General features: G+C 34.0%; 1 protein-coding gene across 1 annotated transcript; it reads left to right on the forward strand.

Annotated features, from left to right (window-relative positions):
* The first annotated feature begins 7272 nt into the window (after positions 1 to 7272).
* On the forward strand, positions 7273 to 12001 carry LOC137960375 (uncharacterized). The gene is made up of 7 exons (XM_068807980.1): positions 7273 to 7438; positions 8741 to 9017; positions 9361 to 9416; positions 9516 to 9594; positions 9687 to 9825; positions 9961 to 10074; positions 11684 to 12001. The coding sequence occupies exons 2-7, from the start codon at positions 8845 to 8847 to the stop codon at positions 11873 to 11875; spliced, it is 753 nt and encodes a 250-aa protein (XP_068664081.1). The 5' UTR covers positions 7273 to 7438; positions 8741 to 8844; the 3' UTR covers positions 11876 to 12001.
* The last annotated feature ends 1265 nt before the right edge of the window (positions 12002 to 13266 follow it).

A 13266-nucleotide genomic window follows, 5' to 3' on the forward strand; every position in this document is an offset into this window, starting at 1 on the left:
GTTAAGTACCTAGCCAATACTACCCAAAAGACCGACCTATTAGGAGCGAAAAACATAGGTACTTAACCCAGGACCATAACACATCTCTACTCCTCTCTCTTGCATCAACACTTTGCTTTATACTAGTATTTCATTTTGTATTCTCTCTTTCTTTTGAAACAGGCTTTCTAAAATCTTAAATTTAGAAGGGGAGTTCCTACTATAGGCAAAAACAAAAATTGTAAGAAGATCTCTTGGGAGAAATTTTATTTGTGTAATTGGGTATTACATTTGGGTTAAAGTGAACCAAAATATCTTTTTATGTAATTTCATCTATTAGAGCATATCAGTGAAATTTTTCTGAGCAAGAGTTCTTGGGCATTGATTACCACTAAGGGAATATCAATAACAAAAAATCTTAATATCCATGTGGTGTGTTCATTTCACTTAAAATCTTGAATTGAGAATATGAAGAAAAAATTTGAGTGCATAAAGCACAATCCCCCCTCCACCCACACACACACACCTCACCCCCCTTTGAGAAGCCATCTGGGCCAATAACAAGCTCAAAGATGGACAATGATTTGGCAAGAAGACGAGAAAAAGAGGCAAAGATTTGAGAAGAAAGGAGAGACAAATGAAAGAGATAGGATGAGAGAAATGTTGTCGAAGATGTAATTGTCGGGAGAAATGACCCATGGGAGAGAGGGGAGAGAGAAATATCTCCAACTTCAATGAAGAATTGATTGGTAAAAGACACTTGTTAAAGAGGAAATAGAGCTACACAAAGTAGGGCAAGCTATTTGAGAGAAAGAAGGAGTCTGATAACAAAATTGATCCTCTTCCTCTTTATGTTCTTCTCTCTAAATTCCTTCATTTTAGAAGAGAAAAGCTTAGAACAATGAGGAACTTTATCTCCTATTTTCTTTTATTTAAGATTCTTTCATTATAAATAACAAAAAGTAATATTTATTTTTCTTTTCTATAACTTCCAAAACCACATCCAAATTTTCTCCTTAGCTTCTTCTTTTCTTCTTTTGGTTATGTTTCTAATTTCCTCTCTTGGCCTACAACACAAAAAGTGTGCTAGAAAGTTAAAAAACTTAAACGAATCAAGCTTCGTCAATGAAACTTCTCCAAAGTTTCTTGTTACATTCTTCTCTTCATACTTTGGTTTGATTTCTTGCTTGTTACTTCCATCCTCTTTCTTAATTAGAACTAGTAAATGTTATAAAAAAACATGGCAACTAATAGAAGCTAAATCTTTCTTGCTCTTAGATTACAAGAAGTTGTATCAACAACCTTTCATCACAACTTTAGCTATCCCTAGGAGCATATTCATTTGTAATTTCTACAACATCACTCTTATAGAATATTGATTAGTATTACTAGCACTAAAAAGAAAGAAAAATACAAAAACAAATAATTATTAATAATAAAAATAATATATCAAAGAAAAAAGAAATGATCATTCCCTATAGAAAATTTCTGGTTGGATAGCTCATTGAACTTATAATCATTGGAGAATCCCTAGTGAGTCTGTCAAAGAAAAATTGCTTATATTTTTTATTTTTACAAAGTTTATAATATTTTCTGGTTGTTGATTATGTCTAGTGTTGGCAAGGTGGCTTCTCGAAAGGGGGTGATTGAGATTCTAAATTAAAACTTTAATGTTCATGGTGTGCTAAAATAAAGTTTGACAAATAATAAAATAAGTACACACCATTAGAGAATAATTTTTTTCTCGATGTTCCCCTATTAGTAGTCACCACCCAAGAACCCTTGCTTGGGAAAATTCCACTAATAACTATATTATCTAGAAATACAAAGAGATTTCAGACTCACTTTAAGCTACATATAATCCCATATTACAAATTGATTTCTCACTTGAAAATTCAATACAACTAGATTTTCAGCTCTAGTGAGCACTCCCTTTCTTGATTACAGGCTCTAGAATGTCAATTGATCTATCCTTATGGTATTAGAAATCCTCTACAAAGAAAGTGTAAAATACAAAAGCATAAAACATAAACTTACAACTTCTTTTTGGAGAGATAACCTTTCTCCACGTGAGATCCAACACTCCTGATCTTTAAGCATGAGAGACAAGTTGTTTGGAGCTCAAGGGAACTATTGAATGCAAAAGAGAATGAAGAGAAGAGGAAGATTTGAGCACTTTTGAGGTTTTTCTCTTCTAAATGGTAAAATTAAAATATGAGGCTCAAAAATAATCTTCCAAGGTCAGATATGTCAATGTAAGCTCAATAGATGTTACAAAATATTTTTGGTGGGTTATTTATAAGTTTCCAACCAAACTAGTCATTTTTGCTCGTTACCAAAAGCTAACAGACACATTGATCAATCAATGAAAAGGTATGATCCATCAATTGTTTTGTAACAACTATATTTTTATAAAAAAATAGGCTTGTTGATAGATCACATAATCGATCAATGCATTTTCATGCTCTCAGAATATTAAGTTGATCGATAAATCCCAGTCGATTGATAGATCATGTGGTGAAGCTCTAGTTGTGCAAAACAAAGTATGATTGATTAATATAAGATGTCTGATTGATCATACTTTATGTCCCTTATAGGTATGGTTTTGTCTTATCAATCCATATTGTAGGTATGATTGGTAATGCCTTATATGTTTCAATGTCTGGACTAGGTATGATCAATCAATCTTGTAGGGATGATCGGTCATATTTTATAGCTCATTCTAGCATAGTTCTATCTAATCGATCAATATTGTGGGTATGATAAATCATGCTTTATATTTTTGTTAGACTGCACTTTGGATGATCAATCATGACCAATTGTCATTATTCTAAAATAACTTCTAAGCATGATAAAAATTATCCTAAGGTGTTCTAGCAAGTTTTAACCACTAGTGTGTATCAGCTAAACACGATTTTGAAAACCTTTATGCCCTAAAGTTCCATAATATATATGTGTATGTGCTTAAAAATTAAAGTTTGGTTGGCTATCTACTTACATGCTAGAGTTCTTGAGATGTTCTATTTGACATTGACTCTAGTCTTTGAATCTTCTTTCTTATTCTTTTCATAAGTTCTTCTTCCTAACAATAATCTTCAATGTATTTTTGCTTTGGGTTTTGACTTGGCAACTTCATTGATCGTTCTTTTGTCTTGAACTTTTGCCATAGACCTCGTAATATATATTGCGAAATGTATGTGTCTAAAATACACTGATAACACCGTTAATAACACACTTTCAAACTACTCATTTTGTTATCATCAAAGAAATGGAGATCAACATGATTATGCCGTTTGGTCTAATATATAGTATCTAGAGCATAAATACATTGAATAACTCAAGGTAAACATTTGAACTATGATTAATTCCTACTATTCAGGCATCACAACTAGACTCCAACTTAAAAAGTTTTTAAAGAGGTATTTTAAAAATTATATAATTTTTTTCCTTCCAAATCATATTTGTTTTGACTAAAAGTCACTTCTTTGTATATTTTTTTGTAAAGAAAATAAATGAGAAAATAAAAAGAAATATGAAAGATATAAACTTTAAATTAGTGGAGAATCCATTATGAGTACATTACAGATAATAAGAAGTAGATATTTTTCAATTTTTACTTAGCGGTGAAAATTTTTTAAGAGTTTTTTGTGGCTTTTTTATTCATGATCAGAGAAGAAGAGAGAATCAAAGGAAGGAGCGAACTAGATGAAGAAGTGGTGAAAGTGGGACCAATCTATGGAGAGAATAAAGGAAACTATCTAATTTAAAATGGGTTGGTATCTTTGCTCTTACATATGTCTTGTTTGTTGACTTAGGTTGACCTTCACTTTAATTTTGATGATAACAAAACTTAAACTAATGCACTAATGGAGTATTAATCATTTTGCACTTACCTTTAAGAAATCATTAAAGGTCTATGAGGAAGAACCAAAGAAATCAACATAAGAAGACCTCAACCACAACAAGAAAGATAAGTTGCTTGAAGAAGAAGTGTCCAAGAAGACTCAAGGTTGAAGATTTTGAAGACTAGAGTCTAAGTCAAAAGTCTAGTACTCAAGGACTCTAACTATATAAGAAAATAGTCATCCAAATTCCATCACTTTAGTAAAAGCTTCACTTGGAGCTTTAAAACATGTGTTAGACCAATGGTAAAATCATCTTGGCCTCCATTATTTTAATGATAAGAAAATGGGTTGCTTGAAAGTGTGCTTGTAACTATGTTATCAGTGTATTTTAGACACACGCCCTCCAACACAAATTTTGTGAGGTCTATGACAAAAGCTAAAGACTAAAGAATAATTAATCAAGTTGCCAAGTTAAGATCCAAAGCAAAAACATAGTGAAAATTACTACTAAGAAGAAGAACTTATAAAAAGAAGAAGATTGAAGACTTGAAAATTAGAGTCAAAGTCAAATAAAAATACCTCAAGAACTTTGGCCGTGTATGATAGCCAACCAAACTTCGATTTTTTAAACATAATTGTCTTATGAAGCTTTAGGGCATGAAATATTTTAAATCCATTTTTAGCTGAATGCATATAAATGTTTTACATATGGTAAATCCCTTGGTATAGCCTATACCATGCTTAAATGTCAAATATAGTACATTGGTCACATGACATGATCGGTCAAACTACATAGGCTTGATTGATCATCCACAATGCAGTCTGCCTCAACTTATAAATCATCAACGATCACTGGTCAAGCATGATCGATCGTATAGAATGCTATCAGAAAGATGCTATAAAGCATGATCAATCATACAAATTTTTGCATTGTGAGTTTTATAAAGCATGACGAATTGAATTGGCTTCATTGATCAATGAGTTTTGAGAAAGCTTGAAAACTTATTAATTGATGTTATGATCAATCAATAGGCTTAGGAAACCTAAAAAGTTATAACCCTTACACATGGTTGATTGATCATACATTTTTGTTGATTGATCAACATTTTCTGGAGTTTCTTTATAATGGGTAAACAACAACTAGTTTGGTTGAGAAACTTACAAACAAACCCCCAAATTCGTAGAGGATCAAGAATTGAGCTTATATTGGCAAACCAAATCTTTGAAAAAGTAATTTTGAGCTTCATATTCCAATTTTATCCTTCAGAAGAAAAAAACCTTAAAATTGCCCAAATTTTCTTTTTTCTCTTCACTCTCTTTGCATTCAAAGTTCCATCAAGCTCCTATATATCTCATATCTCATATCTCATGCTTAAAGTTTCAGAGGCTTGGATTTCACTTGGAGAAGGGTTATCTCTCTGAAAAAAATTATAAGTCTATTTTTTGCTTTTGCACTTAATAAACTCTTTTGTAGAAGTTCTCTAGTACCTTAAAGTTAGATGAATTAACATTCTAGTGTCTGAAATCTAGAAAGGGAGTGGCCACTAGAGGCGAAATCTAGTTGTATTAAATCTTTTGGGGAGAGTTCTTGTGTACGTGAGATTATACATGACATAAAGAGAACATGAAATCTCTTTGTGTTTTCAACTAATAGAGCATATTAGTAGAATTTCCCGAGCAAGGGTTCTTGAGCGGTGACTACCACTAGGGGAAAATAGGAAAAAAATCATTCTCTCCTATAGTATGTGCTTCTTTTATTATTTACGAAAAATTATTTTAGCATTCCACTAGCTACAAACTTTTTAGCTCGGAATCTCAATTCACCCTCCTCTCAAGAAGCTACATGGCCTAAAACGCCATGTTTTTCTAAAACTATGTTTTAACTCATCATTCAAATGCTTTAGAAATATGTTTTAAGTTTTTTCATGCTTAAAATTTCACTATGGAATATTGTGAGATTGATCGTGGCAACATGTATGATTGATCAATCAGAGTGCAATAAGGCTTCCTACACATGGTATGATTCCTCAACTTTTGTAGGAATGATGGCTCAACCATAATGAAGAAGTTCAGTTTTAAAAATGCATGATAGATCAACCCAAATTGATTGATTAATTAACTAGAATGCTGCAGGTAAAAATTATAAAGCATGATTGCTATAAGAGTGATCAATCATAGGCTAAAGAAAATCGATCAATACTATAGGTATGTTCAATCTAAATATTGAGAAAATTCAAAAAATAAAGTTGTTGGAATCAATTGATCAATCAATGCTAGAAGCATGACGGATCATCCCAAACATAGGAACTGTTGACTCTTCTCCAATGTTTTGATTTGGTTAGTTGGTCTTTGAAATAGGTGTTTTGAGCTCATCTTGAGCATCAATTGCAATCTACACGCACTTCTTTACATGTAAAAAAATGTTTTGAGAGAGTTATTGAACTCTTGTTTCCTGAATTCCTTTCAACCTTTTCAATTACATTTCAATTTCCCATCCTAGTGGAAGCCTCAAATTTATGCAATTGCTAGTGCTCAAAATCTAGAAATTTGGTTTCACAACAAGAATCTCCAAAAGGAAAATGTGTAAGTTTCTATTTACTTTTTTGTATTTTGATTTTATTTGAGTGACTATTCTAAAGCCTTTAATTCTAGAAAGGAGGTATTCTAGAGAGCATTCAATATAGAAAGAAAGTGTCTACAAGAATCAAAATCTAGTTATATTGAATCTCTTTGAGAGAGATCGAAAATAGTGTAATGGAGTATTACATTTGCCCTAAGAAAACCCAAATCTCTTAAATTCTATCTTAAATTTCAAAATAGAAAAAATCAACGACGAATTATAAATCAAAATTACATGTTAGATGTTTCTTGTAAAGTTTTATTCGAAACAAATAATGCTACAAAAAAGTTATTCAAATTCAAGCATTTTGTATATTAAGATTTTTCTTTCATATCTAAACTTTAAAATAAAAAATTTAAATACCTGTAAGATAAAATTCAATAAGTTGTACATCTAAGATTTCAAGAAAAATAACTTTTTTTTGGGAAATATATAAAGGACTAACTCATCATGACAGTCCCTTTGGATTTTTCAGATTATCGAAGATTACTTAAAAAATCGTTATTTGCAATCATGCTTCACATGGTAGACCCGGTTCAAGTGCCTTGCACACCTCACTTCCTTTCAGGTTATAATCTACGCCGTCGGTTCGCGTCACCTTAGAGCTCCAAGTTCAGAAATCAATATACGAACCTCTACGACCAACCAAATACCGATGAGGCAACACCCACTGGAAGACCGGAACCAATCGTGCACCAGTTGTCTATATTACGCCGGTGATGCTCAGTAATAAACCTTTCCTATCCCGACTCTGGATTTTTCGAGTCTGAATCCTGACCGCGCACGACTCTTTATGGACTCTGGACGGTGCCGCGACCCGAACGACGACTATGCGTAGCGCGTCAGCGCGAAGATTCGCAAGTATCCGCATCTTTCCTCCTGACATTCCCTCCGTTATTTAGAAATTTGGATCAGCTGCGCTCTCTCTGCTAGCTCTCCGTCTTCAATGGGAGCAGCACAGCGTCTGTGGCCATCCTCGAGCACACGTTAGCTGGTACCAGTCCTCATTCTCTCCTTCCCCTTCCCGTTCCTTCTATTATTTGCTTGCGTTAATTTTTCGTGCAGATATCATTGAGATCAGGCATCTCTTAACTCACCTGTTAATTTTGTGACACATTTCACAGCGGGTTTTCGGTTGATTTTCCAACTTTGTTTTATTCTTTTGATGTCTTCACGAGCTGATTGGAGCCTTGAACTTTGTTGCAATTTTTTTGGCACGATGATTAAAGCAGAATTGATTCCTAAACATCCCTTTTGATTTTATTGAGTTGGATATAAATTCCCGCAAATTTGATTTCAGGCATTACATGCTTACGTACATTAATTTTATGCTTTCTCGGTTAAATGTCTTTGTGCATCAGTTTTTTCTTCTTTTCTTTTTTAATTATTTCTTATTCTGTTAGTTCATCGTTAAGCTAACAACCAGTAGCCATCCACATGGCCTGTTGCATCTGCGACTCACATTGAATGCTGCGAAAATGTCTATGATCAGAATTAAGCTAGTCTGAGTAAAACATTATCGTCCCTTAGTCCACTTTTTATATGGTGAAAATAAAATGATTGATTCTGTTTTCTTTTGCATGTTGAATTCATACGAACTATAGACCTTTCCCCTGGCGAGGCTTGAACACAAGACCTCACACCAGAAACCCCCTATGTGGCGACTAAGCCAAAGGCTCAATCCTCTAAATAATTGATTCTTTATCTAAAGAAAAATGTACTTATTCAGTAGTATACAGCTATAATTAGAGATAAGATTTGAGATTTTGTCATTTTGTTTCATGATAATTGTCAACACTTTATAGTAGTCGTGCATCCAAATCGTTGATTCTATATTTTTCCAACATTAAAAAGTTAGCAAGGATTAAATTTCTGATTTGCAAAATGCATGGTTTAGCATCTCTATGATGCTGGAGAAAGTTGTTGTGTGAAGACTTTTTTCCTTGGAACATAATTCCTTTGATTCTTTTAATTTGCTGGTGACATTCTGCAAGAATGTGAGAGAGAAATTATGCAGAAGTTTTTATTACTTCTTTCATTTTTTATTTGATGGGAATTTGGCATTTTCCTGTGAAAGAAATCTGTTCACTCATTCTCTGATCACAACCTCAATAACCAACTTACTCATTCACATCTTGAACACAAAAATGTTCTCTTGCTGTTCAAAACCACCGTCCTTGCCCTACTGGATTTGCAGAAGATTAACATATTTCCTGCTATAGTTTTCCACTTATTGCAAATTTTTGTCATATACTTATTGTTCATATGCTTGCTTTCTTATTTAATGTTGCTGTAGGAGTAGTTCCGTAGAATTGGTTGCAAGGTCAGAACATCATCAACTTCATACCAAAGAGCTCCTCTGCAATCAATCTATTCCAAACAATTTTCAGAGACTTTGACATGGGTGCACAGAGTACAGCAAGCTCTCGGACATTCATTGAGGGTATCCATGGAGTCCAACTGATTCCTCATTTGCCATTCTTAGTACAAGAGGTTCCTCTGCATGGGAAGCGCCACCCTTCAAAGCCTGAAGGGGCAGAAGCTAATGGAGCAAACCAGAACCTGTTAGCGTGGTATGTCAAAACAATATTTCAGATCATGGCCTACCATGGGTTTTCAACTTGATGTCATGTCGGCATATGAACGTCAAGCCTTTAATGTACTATTGGCCTTGTTTTCAATTTATAGCCTCAAATTGTTCATGCATATATTTTTGCAAGTAATGCCTTGTAAAATATTTCATAGGTAATGGGATCTACTTATGAGAACTTAAATTTGTGTTTGAATCAATGGTGGGCTATCAATATAATAAAGAAACTACCTTTTAGGAATAAGGATAGAGAAAGTAGTAAAATACTTGTTTTACTTTTTTTATTTTCTAGTATCAACTTTTAAGTAATTTTCTGCTTCTTTCAGGAGAATATGGCAGCAAAGACCATCATGCTTGAGACCTGTCCATTGTAACATTCAAGGTCTTTGAGATTTGTGCTTTGATTATCTATAACTTCTTTACAACTAAACTATTGTAATCTAAATGGTACTTGTTCTTATGTTCTTTTTTTTTACTTTAGGGGATCACAGCTTTGCTGAAACAATCGTTAATGTGCTAACATCACTACCTTTTATTGCACTTGGCATCCAAACCCCAAGGTATGTTTGCCTTTAAATGTCTCAAAAGTGAATCAAAGTTCATCAACCTCTACCATGATTTCATCTATAACTAGTATATATTTGGGCTGCAGGAAGACTTTGAATTCTGCAATGTATGCTAATTCATTGATAGGGGTTGGAGTTGCCTCAAGTTTATACCATGTCTCCAGAGGAGAAGTAAGGAAGTATCTCCGATGGGCGGATTACATGATGATAGCCACAACTACTGTTGTAAGTGAGTTTTAAAAAACTCCAATATTCCATAATTCTGGGTTATTCGTTTCCTGTTCTCAAATTCATTTTGGATAACCTTAATAGTTTTCTTGTGTTTGATTGCTTTGTTGTCTCTTAATGGTATTTCTTCAGTGTCTCTCAAGGGCTCTGAGGATTGAGAATCCGAAGTTGCTGATGGCAGCATCTGCTCTGTTTCTACCATTCCAGCCATTAATGGTTTCAGCTGTCCACACAGGCTTAATGGAGGTAAAATTTATCTCAATCTTTGGTCTCTTTAAACTATTTTTCAAATCTTCTGTTGTTAGATTCTTTTAAAGTACTTTAAGTTTATTTAATGTTTTTGATTCTTCTCTAAAAACTATGTTAAGTCCTTCCACGTTGTTGCTGTATTACTTTTCTCTGATTCTCTAGTCTATATGTGATTGTCTGCTCTTTCTACCAAATGTTCCAATGAGTGATCATTTACCTGATCATTTACCTTGATAATGTTATGTCATAGTAATGCTTGGGCATGGGGGTAAAGACATGAAGACAATGAAAGTGCAACTGAGGGACAAGACTGGTGTATAAGTAAGCCAGCCATTGTGGACTGAAATTTAGGTTTTTGAGAAAGGCAAGATTTGGTAGGGGTCTCCGAGAGACTAGAGGGAGACCCCTTTCTTTGCTAGAGAATCAGTGCCTGATCTCAGCACATGACTAAAAATACTACAATAGATTTCTTGTTCTTCTTAAAAAAAAAAGAAAAATATGATAGAAACTAGATATATCCAAGATTTTGTAAAAAATATGCCAATGCGGCCAGGGAGGATCAGCTGGCTTGGATAACCAGCCAATGATGATGCTGGAGTTACCCTTAATTCATATGCCACTGCTGAATGAAGCTTGGAATATGAGAAGACCGTGCCAAAGTGCCTGAAGTTCAGCAGGAGTAGAGTCTGGGATATCAAGAAGACCAGAATAAGTAGCAAGGATAGAGTGATTGTGGGACCGGAAAATGCCTACCAAAGCCAGCTGGCCCCCACTTTACTCGGGGCACACTCATCAAAGTTGAGCTTCACCCAGCCAAGGGGGTTGGGAAAGTGATGGAGTTTACAGTACAAGATCTGCATGAGCAATCAACTTCCAATTACCTCTGAGGAGGCTACCTTGAGGGCTCTTAGGCTTCAGAAGGGTGCAGATCCAAGCAAGGATGGACCCAGAAATGGTGCTGATAACTTCCTCTTGAATGCTAGTTTTTCTGTCAAACCTTCTGCTGTTTCTTTCTGACCAAAGACCCCTAGGGATGTTAAAAAGACAGGCAGATAGATTCTGGGAGACAGGTACATTTGCTGAGACAACAGAGATCAGCAAGGCAATTGGGGAGACGGAGAGCTATCCCAATCCTATTAATAAAGTGGACCCAAATGTTCCAGGAGAAAGAACAGGGAATGAGTAGGTGATTGGCGGATTCCTCCTCATTTCTGAAAAAAACAGCACCCAACATTAGGAACCACTATACCTCTTCTCCTTAGATTATGAACTGTTAAGATCTTTTTATGAATAGCACTCTAGAGAAAGAATTTCATTTTTATGTTCCTGGTTAAGTTTAACGGGAAGAACTTGAATAGATGCTATTATGTGGCTAGTGGTAGCTAGCACAATTGAAAGAAAGCTTAGCATATGAAAATTAGGGTAATTTTCAATTGCAATCCTCTTAGATGATGTAGATGTTGCTGTATATGCTCACGATTCATGATTTGAAGTGTTATATTATGTGCATAATAATTCTAAGCTTTTTATCTGTATACTCTCTATTTAGTTTAAGCTTCTTGGCTCTTAGTTATTTAGCAGAGTATTAATGTATTGAAAATTTCAGGTGGCGTTTGCAAAGAGAGCATTGATGAAACCAGAGCTGAGGATGGCTCACAACTTGCATAAGATGTCTTCTCTTTTGGGAGGTGCACTTTTTATCGCTGATGACGTCTTCCCTGAGACACCATACATTCATGCTGCTTGGCATCTTGCCGCGGCAGTCGGTGTTGGGACTTGTAACAAACTTCTCGAATAACATTCGGGTGAGGAAAACCATCACCCTCCTAAGATGTATCAATTAGTATAACGATCCATGTTTTGGACAGCTGATTGAGTAATGTGTAAGTGCCCCATTCTTTGTCCCTCCCGAGTCGTAAATTTATATGGGATGTTATTGTGTTTAGAATTGTTTATATTACAACTGTTACTTCCTCAAATTAAATAAAAGTTTACAAAACACTAATATTATCTCCCTAATCCCTAACCCAATCATGTTATATCCTTTTTTTTTTTTTTTTAATTCTCATTCTACGACTTCACAATTTTTAAGGGCTGTAAGTGTGTTTGGAATTGTTACCCTGGAATTCTATTGTTTGTATTATTTTGTGCCGAAGCAATTTATAAAGCACAGGCCGAAACAGGTGAAATCAAAGGACATTACTTAAACGCAACTGCGGGTACATGTGAAGAAATGATCAAAAGGGCCGTATTTGCCAGAGAATTGGGAGCTCCTATCGTCATGCATGACTACATAACGGGAGGATTCACCGCAAATACTAGCTTGGCTCATTATTGCCGAATGGCGTACTTCTTCACATCCATCGCTCAATGCATGCAGTTATTTAGATGCTAGAATAATTTTTTTTAGTATATAAAATTCTAGAGTATTTAGTGTGACTATTGGGATTTGGGAGTTAATATAATGAATTTGTTAAATAATTTATATCAATATTAGATGAATAAGTAATATCATATCATATAAATTAAAATCTTTGTCATGCAACTAATATTTTTATTAATAAATAAGTTATTATTCAAAAATATTAGAAGAAATATGATTATCTAAATAAATTTAATTTAATATATTATTAATTTTATTAATGTAAAATTATTTTTATAATATATTATATAAAAATAATTATAAGAAATACTTATTGACTTAGATATAAGTCAATAACCCTAATTCTCAAATCTCTTTCTCCTTTTCCAAATTCGTCTTTCCCATTCTGCTCTTAAACCTTCTCTCCACAACTCTCACGGATAAGGAGAAGAAGATGGAGAAGAAGAGGAAGAGGAAGAAGATAAAGATGAACGAAAAGAAACAAAAGGTGTTACTCGTTTTTCTATAAGCCTTCTTTCCCAATTCATATTTTTCATTGGATTTTTAACTCTCTTACCATATTTTTCCTATAACAACGTATATATCGTTTGAAAAATATTTGGAGATTCATAGGTTTAGCATATTCAATCGCTAAGTCCCTCAGTATATTCCTTATCTATAATAATTCACATATACTATGAGCCATGCCTTGAAATTCAGCTTCAACACTTGATCTTGATACTACCTTCTATTTTTTGCTTTTCCAAGTAACAAAATTTCCTTCCACAAAAGTAAAGTAACCAGACGTGAATCTTCTGGTTGTCTGA

This window comes from Aristolochia californica, unplaced genomic scaffold (genome assembly GCF_029961685.1).
Source record: "Aristolochia californica isolate CCGP_79_NKW_82.1479 unplaced genomic scaffold, dmAriCali1.0.hap1 SCAF_3, whole genome shotgun sequence".
NCBI classification, from domain to species: Eukaryota; Viridiplantae; Streptophyta; class Magnoliopsida; order Piperales; family Aristolochiaceae; genus Aristolochia; species Aristolochia californica.